Here is a 24385-nt window from a genome sequence, read left to right as displayed (position 1 = left end):
TCAGATTGGCAAACTTTTCCTCCAACAATTAAGTACGAGGAAAATGAATAAATGCTGTCTGTCTATCCTTATGATCATCCACGGAAAACTCCAAAGACATTGACATGGAATTATGGGACCAAGTGGGTGAAAAGAGGAATGACAAGTTCAATGAACTCGAGACAATGTGAAGGGAAAGAAAAACACTGCAGGTATGTTCGGCCTTGGAGTATATTTCATATACAAATTAACATAATCAACAACAATATGTGATCCATCACACCAAATGAGGCAGCAAGTCACCAGGCCTAGTATTGAGCAATCTCTGACAATACACAGTCATGTCAGTTTTGATGCACTTTCGTGGCTTACCACCCCTATTTGTGCAATGGTCACGACATACTGTCAAGTACAGATTAGATATCTATACTTGATATTGTATACAGAAAATTTCACCCCTACAGTATGGCAGAGTTCAGTTCAGTTCAGTTCAGATAAGGTAACAACTACAAGCAGACAAGTTCAGGGTTGGAGTCACTGCAAGTGTGCCAATGGACAATGAAGTGAAACAACTTTAAAGCACAGTAGATCCATAAGCCTTGTAGCAGTATTGATCATCAGTTTCCACCTCTAAATATAGCATATAATATTGGCAGCGCTACAGCAAATGCTCCATATACGAAGGCTACAGTTGCTAAAGAATTGATCTTTATCTTATACTCCAAATTCTTTTCAGTGTTACTCAGCATACCTTCCAGTTCTGGTCCAACATAAACTATTTTACCATCACCAACGTTCTGACTGCCAGATAGAATCAACTGTCTTATGTCACCAAGTCTGACCTCAATATTTTGATCCTGCGCCTTGATTGCCTCAATGAGCTCTTTAGCTCTTTTACTGTCCAAAGCTTTTTCTCCGCTAGTCACAGATATCTCATCCTTTCCTGTCCCAATTGCTCCAATAGAGGAGCGGAAGTCAACTAGGATGGATTCGATTTCTTCATGCTTATCTTGTACAGATTGTCCTAGTTTCTTTATCTCCCTGTTCCGCAGGTAGTTATTTACCATAGCACCAGACATCCCAATCAATGCACCAACAACTGATCCAATCACTGACCAATATTTGGTACGTTCAGCCCTGGCACGTTCCTTTTCATGGCTTTCCCGTACTGCGTTTGAAAGTTCCATGAAGTGGGCCCTCTCCTCCTTCTCACAAATTGCATGTTTTTCAGATACAGCATTTTCTTGTCTGTACATTGCATGCTGATCAGTAATCATTTTAAGAAACTTTGGGTCTCCGCGATTTACTTTATCGAGCTCTGCCGATATGTCACGCAACTTGAACTGCAATTCATTGAGGATATCACGCTGTTCTGTTCTCCTGTCTTGAGCTTCCAGAAATGCTTTCTCAGCCTGCAAGATATGACAGGAAAGAATATGTTTTAAAACACTAGTCAGTAGATTCAGGAGACTGTCACTGCCAGATAAACTCTCTGCCTGGAAAATGGCTTCAGAGGATATGACAGGAAAGAATATGTTTTAAAACACTCGTCAGTAGATTCAGGAGACTGTCACTGCCAGATAAACTCTCTGCCTGGAAAATGGCTTCAGAGGATATGACAGGAAAGAATATGTTTTAAAACACTAGTCAGTAGATTCAGGAGACTGTCACTGCCAGATAAACTCTCTGCCTGGAAAATGGCTTCAGAGGATATGACAGGAAAGAATATGTTTTAAAACACTAGTCAGTAGATTCAGGAGACTGTCACTGCCAGATAAACTCTCTGCCTGGAAAATGGCTTCAGAGGCATTGTCTGGTCGCTTTTACTGTGAAAACCAATTGTAAAGACAGATAGTTTTTCTGGCGGAACGAGTTTAGAACCCCCGATCACACCCCCAAAAAAGGTCATCGGTTGACTAACGAAGCACCACTGTTCAATGGATTTATAGTTGAATGCGATCAAACTACGTCATTTCCGATCGGGGATTCTAAATTTTAGCCTTTCTGACTATAGGCATATCTGGAAAATCGGGTAAAAAACCTTGATCTGACGACAGACTTTAAGTCAATGAAGACACTTTCAAACTCAGTCAATGTGCCCTTGACTTGGAGTCTTTTGGTGCAACTCGATCATTCATTTCACGACTGCCAACATCACATATCATCTCCAACTCATGAGAAACAGAAAAAAAAGTTACACATGGTCATTTTAACCCATTTTACCACGACTTTTTTCGAAGCACCCGGTATGTACACAAAATGTACAGAAAGACACATACCACTATGACCTGGTTTTGGGCTTCGCGCACTTCGGAGAGCCCTATCATGTCCTCATACCATTGGAAGACGCCGTTCAATTTCTCAACAGCAGGAGTAACGATACGAGATTCATTCTGACGAAAGTTTGTGGATTTTATCGTTCTGATTAATGTGTAATGAGAACTTTTTTGTCGAAAAATTTGCCAAATTCGGTTTTTCATGAAGGCTGACATATTGAAACCGTACGCAAAGCAACTGCACTACCAGAACGAAAATGGATTGGACATAAACTGCAGCTATGCGCAAGACTGGCCGAAAAGTCATGTGATACTTGGACGGGAGGTTGCAAAATGGCGATGCAAAGTCAGTTGCCACTGGACTGGCAGTTTGATAAATTCGACGATGGTTCTTTAAGTATGTGACCGTTTTGTCATTGAACACTTTTAGAAGTTGGAGGACATGTACCTTCGTCGATTTCACTCAAGTTCGGGCGCTTGAAAGTTGAGAGAATGCCGACTGCAGTGTTTGTCTGGGCCTTTGGAGAAATATAAGAAGAGGAAATGACAAGTCGAAAGTTGATCTTTACTACAATCCATAAATCTTCTGGTCTTCTGGATTGGATCACTGTCCACGGGCCTAGCCCCTTCTGCTTGTGTCACCCTTGCTCCTGTCTGTGACAGTGTGCTGCTTGGGTTTGGGAGTATTACATCTAGGCCCGGCGGCTCAGGCATGTTTGTACAAGTTGTCAGCATTTGACTTGTCATTAGTCTTAAGTCTTGTCTCTCAATTTTTCTCTCACAGAGTTGGTTGGTGAGATACAACTGAAGAAATATGGCAACTTCCTTGAAGAGTATGCAAACCAACTCAAGGAGATTGAAGATGCTTTGGATGACAGTATCAGTGATGCCTGGGATATGACTCTGGACCCTATATCACTTCAGGTAACAATGAACCAATGTTTAAATTTTTGACTGACTGTAACAAAAATAACCAAAGCTTCCGGTTGCGAAAACTAGAATGGCAGAAGACTCCAGATTTTGAAGTCGTCAAATGAGAAATTGTAGATGAGTTTATGATCTCTTGACATAATGATAACGTATTCCATGTATGTCCTCTTACATCTTGAAATAGATTATATGTCTTCTGTACTTAAATTTACTGCTACATATATTTGTTTTTCCTCTCTGCAGTTTTTGCCTTATGAACAGACAAGTCTGCTGAAGTTGGTCAACACAAACAATAAGATCTTCAATAAAGTCATCACTGTCATCTCATCGTTATGTTGTGAGATGAACACACTCAAATACGAGGCTGAGAATAAGTTCTACAATGCCCTGCTTTTCTATGGAGAAGGCCAAGGAGGTAAATGACGATGCTGTACTTTCTATCATCTGGGAGTGTTTTGAGAGAAAGTTCGTAAAAAGAACAAGTACATATTAGATTATAAAGAATGTTATCTATCATGTAAACAAATGCTGACCAAGAGCTTGCCATTGATTGTCATATCAAAAGATTCAGTTTATTCCAGCCCACTGATGAGTATAGCCTCTTAGCATATATTAGTGTCTGATCTGATAAGCCCCCAGTTATTGTTTTGTTTTTCAGAGCCAGAAAATGGTTTGGATGAGGGAGAGGCACAGATCCAAATGGGACGACTGCTCCCATTGTTACAGGTGAGTTGCACTCTAGTATTTCAAAATATTGTAGGAAACTCTTTAAGTCCGACTGATGTATAAAGCAGTGACCAGATATCATGACTACAGAATCTTCTCATATTATCAAGTAGCATGTTTGGTGGCAGTGCTGTAAACTAGTAAATTGTCATGCAAGCAGAAAACTCATTCAGCCTATGTCTTTCATTCAGGAGTTGTCTTGCTTTGTGACTCGGTGCTATGATCTGGTCAAGAATGTGATGCATCAGCTAGCATCTCTTTACATTAACCCCAAGTAAGTACAACTATCTGCTTGATCTTAGGTAAGTCACTCAACTACAGTCCTACTCTTGGAACAGATTATTTGAAAATTGCAATATCATGATGTTTGGAGCAAAGTACAATGTAGCTGATTTACAATCACTCATTCTCACTCATACAGGCGTGAATAGTTTCGCCTAGAGTGACATCGTGTAACTGATTCTGACCTACTGCCTATAGTCTTTCTTTGAATAAGACCCTTTTGTATTATTTCTTTTTATACTTTTTAGGAGCAGTGAAAGAATCATTGATGTCACAGATGTTCATTTCCAGGTAAAGCATTATCTATTTAGGTTTCTGAAATTGAATGTAATGATGTGGATACACTTTTCTCAAATTTTCTTTCCAGCAGAGATTTGGGGTCTCTTTTTTTCTTGTCAGTATTTTATATACTTATCATGTCCTTGATTTCATCTTCTCTAGATAATCTTTGAACATCTTGGTGAGCTACTGACAGTCCTCATCACACTGGATGAGATCATTGAAAACCATGCCACCCTGAAAGAACACTGGGTCCAGTACAAGAGAATGCTCAACTCTGTCCACCACAACCCAACAAGATTTGGCCTCTCCTCTGACAAGCTGAAGCCATTTCAGAAACTCATGATCACACTTGAGGGACAAATACTGGACGGTATGATATTTCAGGTAAGAAAGAGACATAGACCACTTTCTAAGTGCATGAGATTTAATTCTATTTCACAAGAAAAGGGCAGCCTAAAATTGGCTGTGAAAGGCTGTCAGTGTTTCACCTAAAATGATTCGTTCTTGGTCATGCTTTGTCCGATTCTGGCAGAATAAGTATTTTTAGATACTTCAGTTTTTGAAGTTTCAGATGAATCACACAGTCATACTTTCACCCTGTTTTCCATTTTGCAGAACTGTGTGGAACAGCTTTTTGATGATGGTAGCGTGAATGTCTCCAAGAATGGTTTCTTTGCTGAAGAGTTTGCTCTCAATATCCGAAACTACCTGGCTTCTGTGGAGAGCCGTATTGGTAAGTTTATCCTCAGGGTATGAAGATCAAATCAGTGCACCTACAACAATGCTCTGTCATCGCAAGTGTTAAGGCCCCATACTCTATTGCCTATCCCGCTCGACCTTTGTCAAGGTAGCTGGCACTCAGTGCATCTGTATGGTTTGAAGTTTGAATACAGACTAGTTAAGTGTGTGTGTGTGTAACATTGTGTGATGTTCTTAGCTGTAGTCATTGAATCAGGAAATTGAAACAGTGCTTTTTGATTTCTGATAGATTTCTCTGTTTATGTTTCCTTCAGGTGAGGCCAATGAAGTCGACCAGCGGCTCCAGTTTGTTGGTATCTGTGCCCTCTACATTCTCCACTTCCAAATCTTTAGAGTCATTGACAAGAAAGTCTTCAAACAATTGTGGGACATTTACAAAAGGGTAAGTATTGCCATTTATTAAAGCATTTTGAAAGTTGACTGAAATTCGGTGGGTTTTTGAGCTGAATTTCGAGACCAAAATATTGCAAAATGTAGGTCATCATCACGAAGACAAGAGGAGTTTCTCCTTGGTGTGTTTCAAGTAGTATGGTATCGATCTACTTTCTTCAGGTTCCGACCATCACATTGATTGGTAATGTCGTTTGGTTTGCCAATGACTTCCTCCTGCAGAAGTTACCGCACATGGCTAAAGCGCTGGACAAGAAAGCACAGATGACTGTGGTGTCTCAGCGTCAGACATGGCTGCAGCAGAGAGCTCAGAATATTGCCAAGTAAGTTGGTGATAAAGCTTCTGATGGTCAGGTAGCTTTTATTTGACAGAAATGTGAGTTTGGGGCTTAATCCTAAATGAGAAAAATACTAGCTTGAATGTGGCAGGTTTGATCAAGTAAAGATTGTGCAAAACAAGACAAGAGTTGGTCCAGTGTGTTGAGTCTTGCACACAGTTGAGTTGGTTGTGTTACCTTTTTCTTACTTTGAGGTGTGAAAAGCTGTTCATGAACAGTGCATCTCAAGCTTTGTCTACTTTGGTTATGACCTTGATAACTTTTACATATTTCTTCTAACAGTGACAAAATATAGCTAAAAAGTAATAAAGTAATATATTTGTTGTTTCCTTACATAGGAAGAGGTTAGTAGAAGAAATTGAATACATATTGCATGCTCTTTTGTTTGTCAGTGTTGGCCTCTGTTTCCACGTTGTTGCTTCAGGTTCTTTTGAAAAGAGGACCCTTTTTTGGTGTTGCAGAATTGTTCGTTCTTTTATATATATGTTGGATGGCGGTCCCTTTCAATTATTTTGGGAGGGGATATCGTTCTGCTTTGGTCTATCTGTTTTAATGTACAACTTGTCATAGGTGTTTCCTTTCATCACTGCTTGTTTTAAGTGGGGCAAAGGAATGTCTGTATTCTTGTTTCTAATCAGTTCTACTTTTTTAGATGCACTCTTAGTTCAATTTCATAATAGAGGTTACAAATTAGAGATGTTTGTTCATCAAGTTGAGTGGTCACAGATACAAACTCCAGTTTTGTAGCAATAGATTACATCTACATTGTTCCCATTTCCTCATTATTGGCATTTGTCATCATTGTTATGATGGGGGTGTTGGTAATGGCGTCAATGCAGAGGTACTTCTCAACTGCAATGATATCTTCTTTCAGAGAGGTGCAGCAGATCTACATCCAAGTGTGTGCCTGGATGGTCAAGATGGAGTCCAACCTGTCCCGGGGCACTTCATTAGTTGAAGACCTCAATGCAAGATGTGCACTATTTCTACAAGTAAGTGCTGTACACTGAGAATGCTTCAAGTGTAAACTTTCAAAAGGAACTCGAATCATAAATAATGGAGACAATGAAAAGAAACGGTTTCTGATAGCACAGGAGTAGTATACTCGTACCCAATCTTACATTTTTGAACCACAAACTCCTCGTCTTTATCATGGAATCACTTTTCATTTTCTAATACTTCTCTGATCTGTTTCAGGGCTTATTGTATGCCTACAGCATCAGTCATACAGTGAAGACAACAATAAACCTACATGTCCCCCTCCAGAAAGCAATGACCAAAACGACCGTCCTCGGCTTGTGTAAACTCATTGAGATGCTCAAGGCTATTGAGTTCACTTTTCATCGTCGCACAATGCTGATAGCCGAGTCAATGAACCACATCACTCAGCACTTGACCTTCCAAGCACTTTCCTGTATAGCTACTGCTAAGGTAAGGCACTTTGGGAATAAGTTGAGCAATGGTTAGGGTGCTGGGCTCATATCTAAAAATCTTACTACGACTCGTGACAGAACCACTAACTGATCTACTGCTCTCAGGGTCCTATTAACTTTTTAGTCCGGGGGAGAGAGGGCAGCAGGCTCCTAGGGTGGCAAAGCACACAAAGTTCTCCCCAAAACACATATTTGAATTTGATTCCTTGATATTTCAGAAACGAATCATCAGTGACAAGAGATACAGTGACAAACGTCTCGATGTGCTCTCAGCCTTAGTGCTAGCCGAGAATACTATCAATGGACCCGGAACCAAGGAGAGGAGGCTCATCAGTAGCTTGGCGCTAGCATTCGGGACAAAGATGGTAAGAGAAACGTTGATAAAACAAGTCTTTTCATTTGAACACCGATAACAATGAAACTGATAGAAACTGACACATTGCTATGCCTGGAAGTTGTCAAGCCATTGATTTCATTTAAGACTTTGTACATTGTAACACTGTGGCTATGCTTGCATAACCACATTTACAGTACCATATATATATGGTGATAAAGTTTGAAAATCTTTTCCAGCGGTGCTTTAAAGATGATGAGTTGAGCACTCTTTACTCCACCCTGAAGAAGCTCGATATGCTGAGTGACCTCAGATACAAGTAAGATTGCCCTATGATTGTGTCCTCTTATGCTTATACAACAAGCTAAAACTACTCTCAAACCCTAATAATAAATGAATTATTGAGTTGAGACCTGAGCGTCAACTGGGACATAATCAGCTCTATAAACGATGTTGGGCGATTGTTATGTAAGTTGGAGGAAATGGGAGACCGCCCTCTCAAACCCGGAACCTCGGTGGTGATAGACGCTGATATTTCCACTGTGCCACTCCGACAGCCCAAGCCCTCAGTCTCGGATCCTTAGTTCCGCAAGTTCATTTTTCTCCTTGCAGACTCCGGCAGGCATGTGACTGCAGCTTTCTCTACTGGCATCGGGTCATCTTCCCCATCTATCTCAATGACCTGTTTGAAAATGCTGTCGATGCTCATAGGATACATGTAAGCAGCCTTTCTGAAAAACACCTTTGTTGACAATTTAATGAGATTTGTCCAAATTCTGGGGAAAAAAGAAAGAAAATTTGTCGAGTGAACATTCCCTCTGAGGTCTGACTGGTATATGTTTTCTATTTGCAGTACATGGTTGGTGCTCTCAAAGACTGTGTCCCCCCGATGAAAGTCACCCAGCATCTTGCCAGCGCAGAGAATCTGCTTGAAGTCTTCGATAAAGAGATTAATGGCCAACTGAAAAAGGTGAGTTGTTTGTTAAATGCAACTGCAACTTCGAATGCAAGTTATGAATACTAAAAGAGGAACTCATGGGAACTACAGAAAGGGGTTGGCTCAAGTCTTTGGCCGGAGCTTACTGTTTTACCTGTAGTGTTATTTTCGTCAATTTCAGCATCTGCTGGACCCGCTGTGTCGCGACATCGAGACTGATCTACGTCTTTCAATCCATGCCCATCTTCAACTCGACGATCGCAACCCGTTCAAAACCGGTTTGAAAGACTTATCGTGTTTTCTGAAGATACAGCCAATCAGGTTCTTTGATAGGTTCATCAACATAAAAGGTAATTGTTATGTCTGCTATGCTGTTTCGTGGCGGCTGTAGTTCAGTTGGCCCTGAATGAAATTTGAAAATCTAAAATTCCTGCCTTTGTGAACATTCCACCTTCTGACCATTCTCTGGAACAGCTCTATCAACATGATTGAGTGATGTGATCTGTTATTTTAAGAGGAAACTGTTGGAGAGTCAGAGTCACATTCTGTGTCAATGAGGATTTTGTCCTGCAGGACCAGAGTCGTGGCAGCCCAAGGACCGATGTTTCTATCTTTGATTCAATTCACTTGATTTCATCTGTGATGTTTCAGCCCATGTTGAGCATTACTTGGATACAACGTTCTACAATCTGACCACCGTCGCCCTTCATGATTGGAAAACTTACGGAGAAATGAAGAACCTTGCACAACAGAAGTACCAGCTGAACTTGACGGAGTCACACCTTCCTAGTCAGACACTTGAACAGGGTCTTGATGTCCTGGAGATTATGAGGAATATCCACGTCTTTGTTTCCAAATTCCAGTACAACTTGAACAACCAGGTACAGTTTTAACCTGTATTTGTCTTGTCTTCAGCTGCTTGAGGCGTAAAGGGAAAGAATCCCCAACCTGGTCCGATATCATGTTCATCTACAGTGCAATCCTAAAAACAGCACTGAAGCTCATTTTAAGCAATCTAGAGGTCCCTGGTTTCGATCCCACAGTCTGTGTAAGACTCTAGACAAGTCTCTTTGTCTAACTCCGTTACTCTACCCTGATGTGTAAATAGGTCCCAGTCAGAAATGTTCTGGTGGTAACTCAGATTGAGCAGCTCGTCTGAAGTCTACTCATAGGTTTCAGGACAGACCGGGGTTAAAGTATGAAGTCAGTTGATGATCTTTATCGTCTTTCTAAAACCTTTCTGTCGATTTCAGATCTTTGTTGAGAGGTCAAGTAACAACAAACATTTGAATACAATCAACATTCGCCATATCGCCAACAGCATCAGGACCCATGGCACGGGCATTATGAACACGACAGTGAGTACAGTAGAACCTCTCTATGAAGAACACCCTATAGACTGACCCACACTCCTTTAAAGAGGGGTGTCTGATTTGGCGTTTTACAAATCTAATTCAACGGAAGGACAGTCAGAGTTAGATGACTTGCTCAAGGTCACAATGCCCTGGTAATCAGTCATGCATGTCCACCACAATAGACTTCACTTCCCCTCGATGTTTGTGATCAGTTCTGTTGTGTTTTTCAGGTGAACTTTGCCTATCAATTCCTGACCAAGAAGTTCTTCATTTTCTCCCAGTTCATGTACGATGAGCACATAAAGGCCAAGCTGATAAAGGTAAGTCTCATATCTCAGGTCTCACAGTAATGTGTGGCCCGCCAGTTGAGGTGAAAACGAGTCAGAAATTTGTTAAAGCTTTTCCTATTGAAAAGATCCCTATCTGAACAACATGTCAGTATACCAGTCTCTTTTCTAGCAGCTGTTGCCTGCAGTGTCCACGGGGATGAACTAAATATTTACTTTGCTATTGTTCTGTTCTAAAGATCTAGAAGCAGTTGTAAAACTTTCCAAATGTTATGGAAATTTCACCCTCATTCTCGATACATTCCAGGATTGGAGATTCTTCAAAGAAAACCACGGCCAGACTGATCAAAAATATCCATTCGAACGAGCAGACAAGTTTAACAAAGGCATACGTAAACTAGGCCTGACACCAGACGGACTTAGCTACCTCGATCAGTTCCGATTACTCGTCAGCCAGATTGGTAATGCCATGGGTTACATCCGGATGGTCCGGTCTGGCGGTCTCCACTGCTGCAGTAACGCCATTCGGTTCATACCGGATCTGGAAGACATCATTCCGTTCGAGGAGTTATGTAAGGAAGAGAACTTGTCATTGGAGTGTCAGCGAGCGGGGAAACAGTTGGACGACGTCATCAGTAACCTGACCAAGAACTTTGCAGAGGGCACAGAATACTTCAAGGTGTGATATTGTTTGACATTAAAGCCAAAATCTATTGATACCTAGCTGATGTTTACATCAACTGGCTTTAGAAGTATCAGCCGAATGATTTCAAAGAAAGAGCATAATGAGGTGTATGCCTAGCAAGCCAGTAGGTCTGTTACGCCATGTGAAATACCCATCTGCCTTATAGCTTAGATCTGATCACACAGGAGATAATTCAGGACCTCTAAGCAAGGAATGTTCAGTTTGCATTATTGCAAGCTAAAGGAATTACATACAACTGACTTCTTGTCTTTTTCTTTCAGATGTTGGTTGACGTTTTCTCTCCTGAATTCAGAAATCCCAAAAACATGCATCTAAAGAACTTCTTCGTCATCCTTCCTCCATTGGTAAGAAATGTGGTTTTCTACTTCGTTTTTAGCTGATAGACCTACATTAATTGACAGCTTATAACCAAGTTGGTGCTTCATATAGAAGTTCATAACTCAGTCAGATATGCTAATCAGCTTCCGTTGATCTTTCAGACGTTGAACTTTGTCGAGCATTCCATAAGTTGTAAAGAGAAACTGAACAAGAAGAACAAGATCGGTGCGGCCTTTACGGACGACGGCTTCGTGATGGGTGTGGCATTCATCCTGAAGCTTCTCGACCAGTACCACGATTTCGATTCCCTGCATTGGTTCCAGTCAGTCAGAGAAAAGTATGCCAAGGATAAGGTGAGGCCATTTCTTCTTCTTCAACCTCTCCAGTGTTTACCCTACATGTATATGAAGTATTAGTAAGCCTTTTGCATGTCACTATCATCACATCTCTATCGTTCCAGGCTGGTATTCAGTCTCCCAAGTCGAACAAAGGAGATGACAAACTGCAGCAGACGATGTCTTTGACCTTGAAGAGATTGGACACCTATCAGCAGGTCAGTATCAAGCTACATGTGAAGTGCCGCTGCAGCCTGTGATTATAATTACTTCTATGTATGGCATTGGAAAGTGACATGCCTCAATTTTTGAAAATATTTTTCTTCACCTTGGTATTTTTTCTGTAAAATTTGCTTTCAAACTTGTTTATTGCAGGAGTTTGAGTTGCTGCACTATAGTTTAAGCAGTGCCAGGATCTTCTTCCGGGCCGACAAGACGGCATCGGAGGAGAAGGAAGAGAAGGCAGAGAAAGACAAGAATAAGGAGGCTGAAAGTGCAGAGGCTGCGCCGAGCGAGGCCAGTGCTGGTGCTGCCACTCCTCAAGCTGGTTAGTATAGAGTGGAACCTCCCTCAGCAGACACCTCTGTAAGCAGGACAGCCCTCTTAAGGGAAGGGATTTTGGTTCTACAGGTGTCATTTCTATAGGATGTGACCTCTGTATTCAAGACACCTCCCTATCAAGGACAGCATTTGCAGTCCCAAGGCCAGGGTGTCTCATCGAAGTCTATCTGTCCACGATTCATGCAATATGCGTGATGGTTTGGCTTATTGGTTGAGTACGACATATCAGGCATTGACATATCTTCCCAAGGGGTCAAGATCGGCATGAGTAAAGTGCTGTCTTCTTGTGATTTTTGCCCCGGGGATATTCTGGGCAGTGGGTGTGGGCCTGGTCTCAGATCAGGGAGAACAGACCTTACAAGAGAGCAGGAGAGACAGTACATGTATTGATGACTTCGTATAGAATCATTGCAGTAGGGTCCATCTCGTGTATGTCATATCTCATTTTCACTTTGCCTGTTCATGTCAAATCTTTACATCTACAAATCAATCATTCTTTTTAATGTTTCAGGTTCGAAATAAAATTTGAGGTACCTGTTTTACTGTAAACTGTTGTAACTGCACTAGAAAGAAAAAGAATATTTCTAACTGACTTTGTAGCGGTGCTTTTTGTCTTCAGTCACTCCAGGTGTTGCTTTTGAGTTTTGTTGCATTACTGTGATTTAGAGTAGAAGGAAACTGTGACAGCAGCCTATGCTCCGGTGTAGTCTTTATTTATGTATTTTGTATTGGGGCTTTTATAGTATATTTACTTCTTCAGTCCACTTCTAACAGCTTTGCAATACTTCCTTTCATTTAACAATTCTAATCGTTTTTACTGTATTATAAACCAGAGTAGCCTATTGATTTTGAGAGCTAACCATCTAATCAAACCTATGTCTTTTAATCAATCTGTGATTCTGGCATCAGTTAGTAACTTCTCCATTGGGAGAATAGATGGTGAAAGAAACTAAAACTAAAAGGAGTGTCTTTAACCATTTCAAAAATATTTGACAAAAGATTCTGGTGATACTAATTTGAGTCACCACTGTGCAAGGGAGAAGTTCCTCACTGTTCTCATGACTGCATCCTTCTGATTGGTATATTATTCTATTTCAGCTCTAACCACTACAACTCCAGTGACTCCACCACCACCCCCAGCAGGAGGAGCCCCTCCACCTCCTCCTCCACCACCACCACCACCTCCACCACCACCACCACCACCAATGCCAGCGCTGTAAGTGGAGACACCAACGAGGACATGAAACTTCTGCTGCCTGGACACATGACTCTTATATAACAAAAGGACACTATCAGCCAATAGCCCATGTTGCCCCTGTTCAGGGCCCTGCACTGGTGCTAAGCACAGTCTAACAGTTAAAAAGCTTTGCATCTGAATGAACTGCTTCATGATAAAGTTATTGAGGTCATAAGATACCAGCTCAGTAATACATGTACCTGCTTTTTGATATGCTCGTAAATATCCTGATTATAAGACTAAGAAGATTGGTATCAAATGAAATTTTGCCTTGTTTCTGTTAGTGTATGAAAATGGTGCTATATAAGGTATGACCAGTTTGAGGGCAGGTCATGGTTGCTTTACATGATCATTAAACAAAGCTAAGAATTTAATGTTGGAGAGATAGATTCTTCTGGCCTATCTAGTTAACAGTGGCTGTTAAGAGGTGGTAGTTGGCAGTGCATTATTGAGCTCGGGGGCCCAGTTCTACAAATGGTGGTAAGCCAACACTCAATCATGGGGTGGTGCTATGTCCCATCTGATGTCTCATTGCACTCCTGAATAGAGAGAAGCAAGAAGGGTTAAGCGCTTTGCTCGAAGACACAAAGAGCCAACAGCAGTGATCCTTCTGGGAGCCCAGGCCACGACCTCCTGATGATGAGCCTGCCGCACTAACCACTATGCTACTGATTTGCCCATGTACCTATGTATGGTATCAACTGTTTGAGAAAAGATGTGACTATTAGTCTGTTATTATTGTAACGAGAGAAATATAATAAATTGTACATGTATCTACTGATTTGTTTTAGATTTATTACTTATCTTGGATTCATATACCATGGCCCTATGTTGTATACCTGCTAGGGATGACTGTGTCCTAAAGAAATGACTTTTCAAAGTGACAACCACTTCGAATAGGCTGGTTAATAAGCTTAATTAGAAAGTTATCTGGGCATGGTGCCTTGGACTGACCTAACATCTCACTGTGCTCTAGACGACATGCACACCAGGGCCTACTGCCTTAGACCAAGGCCTTAGACTGAGCTATCATCTCACCATGCACATGAAGACAACCTGGCTGTCTCTTCTATACCGCAGGCACAAAGGCCTAGCTACCCTGACGAAAAAGATCTTGGATTCACGGTAGTTAATCTGAATTCAACATTAGCATGGTGAAAAACACGTATAAGTGATTCGTAATGTTATAGTGTTCGAAGGTAAAAGCTCGGTTGTCTAAGGTCTGGTGGTCGATATACTGGAGTCTGTTAGCGCTGACAGTCTAGTGGCGCGGTACGGATACGATCGAGAGGGCGGTGCTGGGGTTCCGCCGATGGGGCTCGCATGCCTCGGTCGTATCCCTGAAACCTTTGAAGAACTGTAAATCTCGTGGCATATCGGATGCGCATCCGATGACGGTAAAGGAACTGTAAATCTCGCGGTATCCGATAACGGTATTGTATGGGGGATTCCCCAAACCCCCGTCCTTCCGGCGACATGTTTTAGCCAGTGGATTGGGGGAGTCCCCCGAACCCCCGTCCTTCTGAAATGTTTTAGCCAGTGCATTCGGGGGAACTGGCGATATGATTGAATTATGAGGTGGTTATTTTTCCACGTCATGATCAACTGGTTAGTGATGCAAATTGTTTTGTTTAAATTACACGTTTTTAGGTTTCTTAGGTTTCTAGTTTGGTCTTATGTTTCTAAATTCTACTATCAAGAATCTTAGGTTTCTAGTTGGGTTTTATGTTTCTAGTATCAAGAATCTTAGGTTTCTAGTTGGGTCTTGATTTTCAAGTATCACTAAGGGTCTTAGGTTTCTAGTTGGGTCTTGATTTTCAAGTATCACTAAGGGTCTTAGGTTTCTAGTATCAACGCCCGCTTCGGACCCGGAGACAAATGTAGGCTACTTGTCCGACGAACGACGGATGGTAACCTCCAGTAGGCCTAGTTGCGGGTGGCGCCCCGACGGAAAACCTATATCAAGTCTTATCTACCTTGCTCGCGCCCACTTAGTTTCAGTTCATGAGTAGGTCCGTCGGACTATTCCAAAAATCCGTCTCGAGATATTTCTATCGTTGCAAGAATACTAGGGATATTTCCCCGGATACTAGGACAACGGTAGGTCCTTTGGTATAGTATATTTATCAAGGCCTAATGATTTAATTGATCAAATTATCGAACATTAGTCACTGCCACCTTTGATATTTGTCGTTGGCCATGTCCCACCCAGAGTCTTTACAAGATTCAGCCAAAACGAGCTGCCAGGGCGCTCTCGACTCTGGTGGTATAGACAAAGGCTCGTTTTCAAGAGTGAGGATAATAATGATGATGATGATGATGATGATGAGTATGAAGTGCCAGTATAGTTCAAACCCTAATGCATGCGCTTCAAATTGTTGTCAGCAATAGACAAAACCAATCACGGAAAGCCAACCCATATCATTTTCGAACCTCCAACCTGTTTGTGTTTCTTCCAGTGCAGACGGGCTCCACACATAGGCCTATTATCATTGGTAGGCCTGTGGTGAATGATCGATTTCACCAAATTGTTGATTCAGTTGTGTGAAAAGGCACTAGTTTCATGAATGTAATAGTGCAAGGACGGTTCTTGGTTGTCTTGCTAGTCCGTGGACGACCCGCGGTAAAAGAACGGTTTGTTCCAATGGATTGTCTCGAGTGAACTGTGGATGGATGTTGCAATGGGGACCGTTGGGACATTTTCGTCAGGGGAGGGGGGGGGGGGGCAGAAAGTTACTCATGGTCTTCTCTTCTGCACAACCAATCCATCCATTCGACGATCTCTAAATCATGTTGGCGTGGCCTGTTGTTCCGATTTCTGAACATTCCATTCTTTCACGATTTCGTCATGCATCTTTATCACACCAAGCAGCGTCTGCATTCGTCCCGAGAAAGTAGCTGATAAGATATACATTTTGAGAACATATGCAGTTACAATGGCCAAGTTCATCTTGGTAACCCAATCCAGCTTTTAGTCATTCCAGTCCTAAATTCCTTGCACAGCAAGAAACATGCGTGTCGACCCCGATTGTGACATTCCACCAGTCGCAGCATATAGAATGATATTTGTCATTTGATATCAAGTGTGTCTTGAGTTAATATAACAAGTGTTTGCGGCTCTTGAGCGGGTATAGGACTAATGCCTTGAATCCAATTAGTCTAGACACATCGTAGATATTAGAATTCTGTTCAGTGTCAAGTCTAGCAAAGTGTAAACTTAACACAGGACAGTCATTCGTGTGATTGTGATCAAAACACGTTTGGTCAAAATATTTTTGTTTAAATGCAAATTTAAAACGTCTGACCACACTCGCCACAGGACGACGGGCATATGGACCTTACAAACAGGTGTATTGGACCTTTTAGTTCCAAGTTCCATTCATCAAGATCTGGAGGTCGGCATCACTGCGCGCAGGATTTGACTGGAGTCCGCAACGTTACTTTTGACAGTCAGTGAAAGTCGGCAATGGGCAAGCGCTGCTTATCATTTAGTTTGGACTCTCATCGATATGAACTCTCATAAAGATAGAATTTTCATTAATTTTTTTTGGTGAGAATCGACCCAATTCGATGTCTGGAACGAGTCCTGTAATACAGAAGCAATCAAGGCCTAGTTAATTTAGTAAACACCATTACTATGTTGTAAACAAAACAATTTCCATAAAAACTAGACGCCGGATTGTGACCATGAGCGATTGCCTTTTTTACCCTTTGAAATTTTACAATTAATTATCAAAATCCATTGTTCGAGATCAGGAGATGGAGTAGCGACGATAGATCAGCCCGATGTGTGATGCCGATGAGATAATAAAAGCACGTTTATTTCTTTCCATCGGTTCTGTTCCATGATTTGGACAACACGCTTAACTCATGGCTTAAGGTAACTGTTTGGGAGCAAGCTTCCTTCCACCCATCTTCGAGGCTTGTACATTTCATACTCCTGGATGTGCACAGCAAATCACAGTCGGGTGGCCTTTCTCTTGACTCTCAAGTTCCCCTTACCATTGCACCTGTATCTGAGGAGGGCTTGACATGGTGGGTGTTTCGGGTGTATCATAGTGTTTTGGTATTTACAAAGCCCGTTTAGATATGATTTCCCGAGGCTTTCTGACCCGCCATCAAAACTGTCAAGTTGATTGATTGGGCAAATACAGCTGAAGTACTCTTTAGTATTCAAGATTGTACTTCCACCATTTAAACCAACCATTCGCAGTAATCAATGTGATCTGGTCAGGCTGGTCTGCTGCCAGCATTGTGATTACGGATGGTGCGTGCACCAGCCATGATCGACGAACTGCCAGCGCGCTACAGCGATCATAGCCCGGCTGGTAGAACCTAGACTCCCGGGGCAGTCTCTTTCGTCGTCCTATTCATATTGTCTCATGTTAGGGTAAGGGAGAAGGCCGGTCCACTGCGTCCGGGGTGCATTAGAAGCAATCAAATCACAACCATAACAAATTGGCACGTTGAATAAACAAAATCTCGGTCTGGTAGGAGACAATCAACGCCAAACAGGTTCCGAGAGCGCTCTTGGCCCAGTTCCTCCTATCTCAAGTGTTGAGACTAATGTCAATATTTGAATCTCAGGGTATTTTTATCAGAAGGACATTTGTTTGATCCTACCGAGAGTAGACTCCTGTGCAGTCCATTTGGTTATGCTGGTCGTCTTTCCTCGATGTAGCGGGCGACAGGACGAGGCTGGTCCACAACATCCGGAGTGTAGCCAGGAGTTCTGAGGTCGGGGTTGATCGATTCCCGGTCGGATGACGTCAACCGAGGACGACGGCGTTGGCTTCACTCAGTATGGTCTCCGGTTTCCTCCTTCAGTGTGTCAAAGTGAAATTATTCAGCGGTATACACCGCCCCCCCCCCCCCAGTTTGCCCTTTTTTCTGAAAGAACAACCACGACGACCTGCACGAACGTGACTGTGTGATGCTGAAGTGATTCACACACTTGCAATGAATGGATAGTAAACCAGACCTAATATGGACAAACCGCAGTAAAAAAATTCACAACCAGGAAATAAACAAAAAACTATTTGAAGTCATAGGCCTACGTTGTCAATGGGTTCCGGCATTTTCACTGAGATATCCTTTCAGGTCGGATAGATAGGAAGCTATACGGATGTCCTCTGGAAATTTCTGGAAGTGGGCGTCCTCGTCCCACAAGATGTTGTCGTTTTTGCTCAGTGCTTGCGAAGGGATGACGTTGTGATAATTACAAAAAAATATGTATAGGGCTATTCAAATCATAATAATATTCGTCTTCGAGGACAAGTGCAACGATCGATTTTTGAGACGTCGAACGGGCATTGTATAGGCCTAAAGCTCACGGGTAAACATGGTTAAAATCTCCTGAAGTGGACATCGTTGTCTTTGTATGTTCGTTCAGTTCAACACTAAGACCATAGAGGACAGCACGGCAGTCTGTCTCTGGTGGCGCCATTGATTGTGACTTTCGAGGCACTCCACTGATGAGGCGGGGCGCGGCGGGCAGCGGGCACACTAACTGACGATTCGTTTTCGTTTGTTAAGAATCACGTATCTCTGTCACTTAGAACGGGGACAGCCCAAAGAGTCATACCTGAACTGTCAATTTGACCATTGACTGGATGCAGTGATAGTGTCCTGTGTCTGAGCCTGTTGCTTTTGCTGGTGCGTCACATAGGCCTGCTATCTTGAGACTCCCGTGGCAGGCCATCGCGTCGTCCTTAAGGAGCCTCATGGCCTAGTGGTTTACACTGCTGGCCACCACGCAATAGGGCCCGGGTTCGATCCCGGGGAGAACCCAGGATCGTATGTCTGGATGACCGGCGTGGTTTTCAAGGAACTAAAATTCCTGGCTCTTCACAGTCCTTCGAATGAGACTCAAAACCGAGGTTCCTTGTACCTGGTGTCTATGCCAGGGCAAGCTAAGACTACTCGTGTTTCTCACCAAGTGAGAAACACGAGTGAGAAACACGAGACTAGTGAGAAACACGAGTGAGAAACACGAGACTACTCGTGTTTCTCACCAAGTGAGAAACACGAGTAGCTTGCGTGACTCTATCTCTCTCGCCAAAGTCGGACCACTAGGCCAATAAACCCAATTGGCGCCTAACCGTAGTGGCACGCAGGATACGCTCATCCCGCCTTGGAGGAGGATTAGTCCTAGGAGAATGACCCCTCCAAGTGCAGAGCGAACGCTGAAGAAGAAGAAGAAGTCCTAATGGGCGAGTCCGGAGCATCCAGAGTGTAGGCGAGGCTAGGCCTACTCCGACGAGACATTATGCAAACCCGACATAAAACTCTTTTTTTATATTTTCTTGGAGGAAAGATTATATACTTAGTCAATTATTTTAGAATTGAGAAAACACTTGAAAGTTGATGCAGTATCCACAATATTCCTGAGTAATATTTCATCTGACGTAGAAATGGTATAAGATTATATAACGTCACCTTCCTACGATAATTGCCTAACTCTGAGCTACTTTTGAGAAAACAAGAAAAAACTAATTCAAATCTAACTGGGAACTTATTTATTTACTTTTTATTGGAAAATGGTACATGATGATATGACAATTAAGAATACTAGACTCAATATTTCATCAGGTAAATGTTTTGTCATGGACTGTACTGGAGATGGTTGTGACATAGACCAATTTGTTGCCATTAATGTCTCATTGATTCTTGACCATAATTGCGAAACAATTATTATCTGGGCTATTAATTGTTTGCTTCTGGGATGTTCCCACAGAAAGCTAAACCTGCAGTATACTCCCACTGCTACCCCCATCAAAAGACATCTCGAGTTTCAAGCCCAGTCCAAATTAGGCGCAGTACCTGTGCGTCAGCTGTTTACCAGCCAAGAAGTGGGCCGTATTATTTATAGCAGCCAGTCTTAGCGTATCTCTCTAAATCTTCCTTCAGGTGCATGAAAGAGGAGCGGATACAGCCACAGTCGGCAACTAGCCGATCTTGGAGTAAGAGCTAACAGGATCGACCAGAAACCATACAGAAACCATCACAACCGAGACAACTTTGAGACGGATTTCTTCCAACTTTACAGGACTGTCAAGCGTCATTGTCACAACCTGCTATATTCTACACAGATCATCCAAAGGATCTTATTTCGTTACTTTTGCAGTACCTATACTTGTCAAACAGGAAAAAAGTGGGCCTTGCTCGCGTTAAACGGTCACCAATCCCAAAACTCATAGATAATTATTCGTTTGTGACTCAGTGGACTGAATAAAACTGCCGCCATGCAGGGAGACGAAAGAGAGGCTTCTAGTTCCGAGGACGAGATGCCGGCCACCGAGAGAGAGCTGGCTGACGATGCCCAGTGGAAACTTATTCAGAAGAATACATTTACGAGATGGGCAAACGAGCATCTTAAGACATGCAACAAGCATATTGGAGACTTGGATACGGATTTGGGGGATGGTTTGAGGCTGATCGCGCTCGTCGAAGTGCTGTCCGGCCGAAAATTCACGAGATTCACGAAACGCCCAGTCGTCAGACCCCAAAAACTCGAAAATGTCACTATGGCACTCAATTTTCTGCAGAAGGACGAAGGTATCAAGATCGTCACTATCGGTGAGTAAAATTATAAGTCTCAATTCCTTTTATTTATTTCGCTAGCAGTGTTTTTATCTCACCCTCTCGACCACTGTATCTCTATCTCCATTTTACACTTCACCCTGTACATGCATTGCCATTGGTTGTGTATTTAAATGGCTGACGCGAGTGTAAATAAGGTCACATGGGTGTGGTGTTATTTATAGAAACAGGATTTACCTGCTTATGATATAAAGATAGCCGCATCCTTGCACTTCTAGGAACCAGTTAAGACAATTTCGTCGGCACGTTGAAATGGGGGTATCCTCGTAGTCATGTATCATACGTTGTTTGAGCTTTGGTTGGTGAAAGAGTGTGAAACATTGTATTTGCTTAGCAGATGCATCAAGCTACTGGTGATACACAATTGTAATTGCTTGCCTGATGAACCATGTTTTCTGTGCGGGTTATTGGATTAATTGCAATGCTCATCAGCAAGATTGGTCAAGAAAAGATTAGGAGGATTAGTGAAGAAAGCATTAAATTGCGTCTCGCAATCAGTTTTTTTGAGTTTAATTAATTGGTCACTTAAAATCACTGTTTTAATGATTGGGCTGATTGTAGAGATATCAGAAATTAATTGATGACTTGCGCTCATAAAGGCTGCTATAGTGGGATTAGTGACTTGCACTCGCTAATCAAACCACTTGTTTGGTCTCATACATTGAAATTGACCAAGGCAATCAGCCTGGCTGCTTGATCCATACATGGAATTAGTCAAAGAGAAGTGATGAAATTGACCAAGGCAATCAGCCTGGCTGCTTGGTCAATGTACATTGAATTAGTCAAAGATAAGTGATGAAATTGACCAAGGCAATCAGCCTGGCTGCTTGATCAATGTACATGGAATTAGTCAAAGATACGTGATGAAATTGACCAAGGCAATCAGCCTGGCTGCTTGATCCATACATGGAATTAGTTACAGATCTGTGATCTTAAGATAAGTTCAGATAAGTTTCTACCAAGAATATTGGTTTCCTACCAAGAATATGCTTAATAATTATTAAAAGGTGAGTGTATTTGTGATGCGAACATTTGGGCTGGATATTCTTCCTTTCATGAATGATTACCCAGCAAACATTGACATTTTGGTGGTCTAGGATTGAGAATCCTGTTTGGGAATTGCCACCCAAGTTACATTATTCTTTTACATCCCTTGAAAGCTGCATGTAAAGACTTGTGATTGGGACACCAACAATTTCACAGACTTTTATGAATGATCATGACTGGTGTATATCACACCACTGATCCTTTACAATATTGCAGGATTGCACAGAGGATCACCCTGTGGTATTTATTGTGCCCTAATTTCCCTCCATAGTCGTCCATATATCGCACAACATGCTTCAAATTGTCCCTTGAATGAAATCAGACAATGGGCACAATCCTTCAGTTCTTCTCTGTTATTGAATAAGGGCCTAGCTTTTAGCTGGGCACTTGTTGACAAAGGATGATGTACAATAACAATGGACTTGGGCCTACAGTATGTTATTGTTTGTGTCCTCATGTTTTGACAGACATTTTTTCGGAAGCCTGTCATAATATGTCACATAGGCCCACTATGGTCATTTTGCAGGCAAAGGTGTACAGCTTGAAATGTTGTCAATAAAGTCAGTTGATAAAAAAGGTTAACAGGATCTTAGGGACTGTGTCAGGGTGTGGTCGATGATGACACCAGGGCACAATAAAAACAATTATAGGAACAGGCCAGCACTCCGATGTATGACTAGATAATACAAGCATGTTATGACATGACTTGATGTCATCATGGGACCACCTCTTCAGTGACTGTGTCTTATACCTCACAACTGTCCTGTTGACAATTCTGATCAATATTATCATCTCGTTGTACTGTCATGAACCGAACACATGCTTGAAATGTTTGCTCTGCTCGGTGCATCCCTGTTTACTTTAATGACAGTGGTATTTTCCTGTCACAATCATTACAATGTGTGCAATGTCTCGGAATGTAAAGAACTACAAACAAGGCTTACCAGAGATAGTTAAGACAATTATAGACTGGAGTGGTTAAGGCATGGTTGTGCACCTTGGCAAACAAGACTCTTAGGTCGCAACTTGCCTTGTCTGTCTTTTTTTGCAGTGTTCTCCAAAATGTTTCATGAAAAGAACCCTGTTTCGCTTTTTCCAAGTCAAACATGGGTGTACCCAAACTTACTCATAGACTTACTCTTACATAGACACATAGTATAGGCCTATTGATTGGTGATACAAACACATGCCTACCAACAATTGGAACAGAACCATGGATGAAAACAGCTGCCGATACAATACACGCTTAATTTTGCACATAATTGAAATATTTCTTGCAATAGTGAGTGGTAAATTAGCATCCATTTTTAAAACAATCAATTCCTGTTTAGAATTTGTGACTGCAAATTCAATCAGTTGATCGAGGACATCAATCATCTTGACAAACAAGGCTCTGAGATTATAAAGCCCGTAACAATAGTCTGCCTGTCTGATTGATATGGATTACATTGGACTTCTCAGGGCAAGATACTCTGCAGATGCTCTTTATGTTTGGTGCTTCTCCAAATATTATAATGTCACTACAATTCAAATCTATATTTTAGCAGGCAACAGACATTGGCCAGGTTTGGGTGGGGGAGGGGGGCTATCCTGGTCAGTCTACTCCATTATCGGAGTCCAGAATGGATTTTCATTTACAATTCAACTCGGACCGTACTGCGCTAGTGTCTGCATTCTCATGTCAACATGAACATGACCACGAGATGACCTCAGCTCATTATCGATAAACCTGAAAGTTTACTGGGCCAATCCATAAGAGTTTAAAAGTTTGTGAGGTCATGTAAAAAAAATGCAGACTGTATAAAAAGTAAAAAAAGAATCCTCCATTGTACATGTATGTGCTTTTGAGGACAAATTACAGCTTATTCTTTGGACTTGTTGAACATTTTATAGTTGGACACATAAACAAAAAGCAGAGGTGAATTAAAGTTCAATTTCCAACATTTGTATTAGGACTGCAGTAAACCCGTGGATATTTGTGACCATATGCTGGCCGGCTGGTCCTTGGTTTGAGCCAAAAATATTACATATGTGTGGCGCATATTTGGTACTTTACAAAGAGACGTTTTTTCTGGATTATCTGCTTTCAAATACATGTATTTGACCTCTACACACTTGAATTGACATTAAATATCTTGAACGTATTTGTTCTGGTTATCATTATGAGCGATGTCATCAAACAGCATTGCAGGATTTCCGACCTCTCAGTGATTTATCAAAGGATTGGAAATGATGACGAATGTGTTTTTTTACAGGTGAATCTCAGGCCAT

General features: G+C 41.9%; 3 protein-coding genes across 10 annotated transcripts in view; 2 read left to right on the top strand and 1 right to left on the bottom strand.

The window, feature by feature from the left end:
- Positions 1 to 204: 204 nt before the first annotated feature.
- LOC135491269 (mitochondrial potassium channel-like) lies at positions 205 to 2472 on the bottom strand. Its single transcript, XM_064777017.1, has 2 exons — positions 2259 to 2472; positions 205 to 1391 (listed from the first exon to the last, which is right to left on the bottom strand). Exons 1-2 carry the CDS (start codon positions 2469 to 2471, stop codon positions 597 to 599), a joined length of 1008 nt encoding a protein of 335 aa, XP_064633087.1. The 5' UTR covers position 2472; the 3' UTR covers positions 205 to 596.
- Positions 2473 to 2574: 102 nt separating this feature from the next.
- LOC135491055 (WASH complex subunit 4-like) lies at positions 2575 to 14242 on the top strand. Of its 2 annotated transcripts, XM_064776696.1 has the most exons (27): positions 2575 to 2652; positions 3040 to 3179; positions 3429 to 3600; positions 3844 to 3911; positions 4103 to 4185; positions 4442 to 4484; positions 4635 to 4859; positions 5091 to 5208; positions 5489 to 5616; positions 5787 to 5947; positions 6837 to 6954; positions 7160 to 7393; positions 7614 to 7760; positions 7969 to 8048; positions 8342 to 8447; positions 8583 to 8699; positions 8848 to 9016; positions 9318 to 9547; positions 9920 to 10024; positions 10252 to 10341; positions 10616 to 10987; positions 11275 to 11358; positions 11494 to 11685; positions 11793 to 11885; positions 12043 to 12214; positions 12740 to 12758; positions 13327 to 14242. In XM_064776696.1, exons 1-26 carry the CDS (start codon positions 2589 to 2591, stop codon positions 12748 to 12750), a joined length of 3522 nt encoding a protein of 1173 aa, XP_064632766.1. In that variant the 5' UTR covers positions 2575 to 2588; the 3' UTR covers positions 12751 to 12758; positions 13327 to 14242. The 2 variants fall into 2 exon arrangements, with proteins under 2 accessions (XP_064632766.1, XP_064632765.1); XM_064776695.1 differs by lacking the exon at positions 12740 to 12758.
- Positions 14243 to 15465: 1223 nt separating this feature from the next.
- LOC135490739 (filamin-A-like) overlaps positions 15466 to 24385 on the top strand; it is an 86704-nt gene continuing 77784 nt past the window's right edge. For all 7 annotated transcript variants that reach the window (XM_064776167.1, XM_064776165.1, XM_064776166.1 and 4 more), the window contains exons 1-2: positions 15466 to 15565; positions 20375 to 21043. In XM_064776167.1, the coding sequence (XP_064632237.1) occupies positions 20710 to 21043 (334 nt within the window). In that variant the 5' untranslated portion in view covers positions 15466 to 15565; positions 20375 to 20709. The remainder of the gene's footprint in view (positions 15566 to 20374; positions 21044 to 24385) is intronic.

The sequence above is a fragment of the Lineus longissimus genome, chromosome 7 (genome assembly GCF_910592395.1).
Source record: "Lineus longissimus chromosome 7, tnLinLong1.2, whole genome shotgun sequence".
In the NCBI taxonomy this organism is placed as follows: Eukaryota; Metazoa; Nemertea; class Pilidiophora; order Heteronemertea; family Lineidae; genus Lineus; species Lineus longissimus.
The sequence above is the reverse complement of the archived record's forward strand: the minus strand, read 5'-3'. Positions and strand labels throughout refer to the sequence as shown.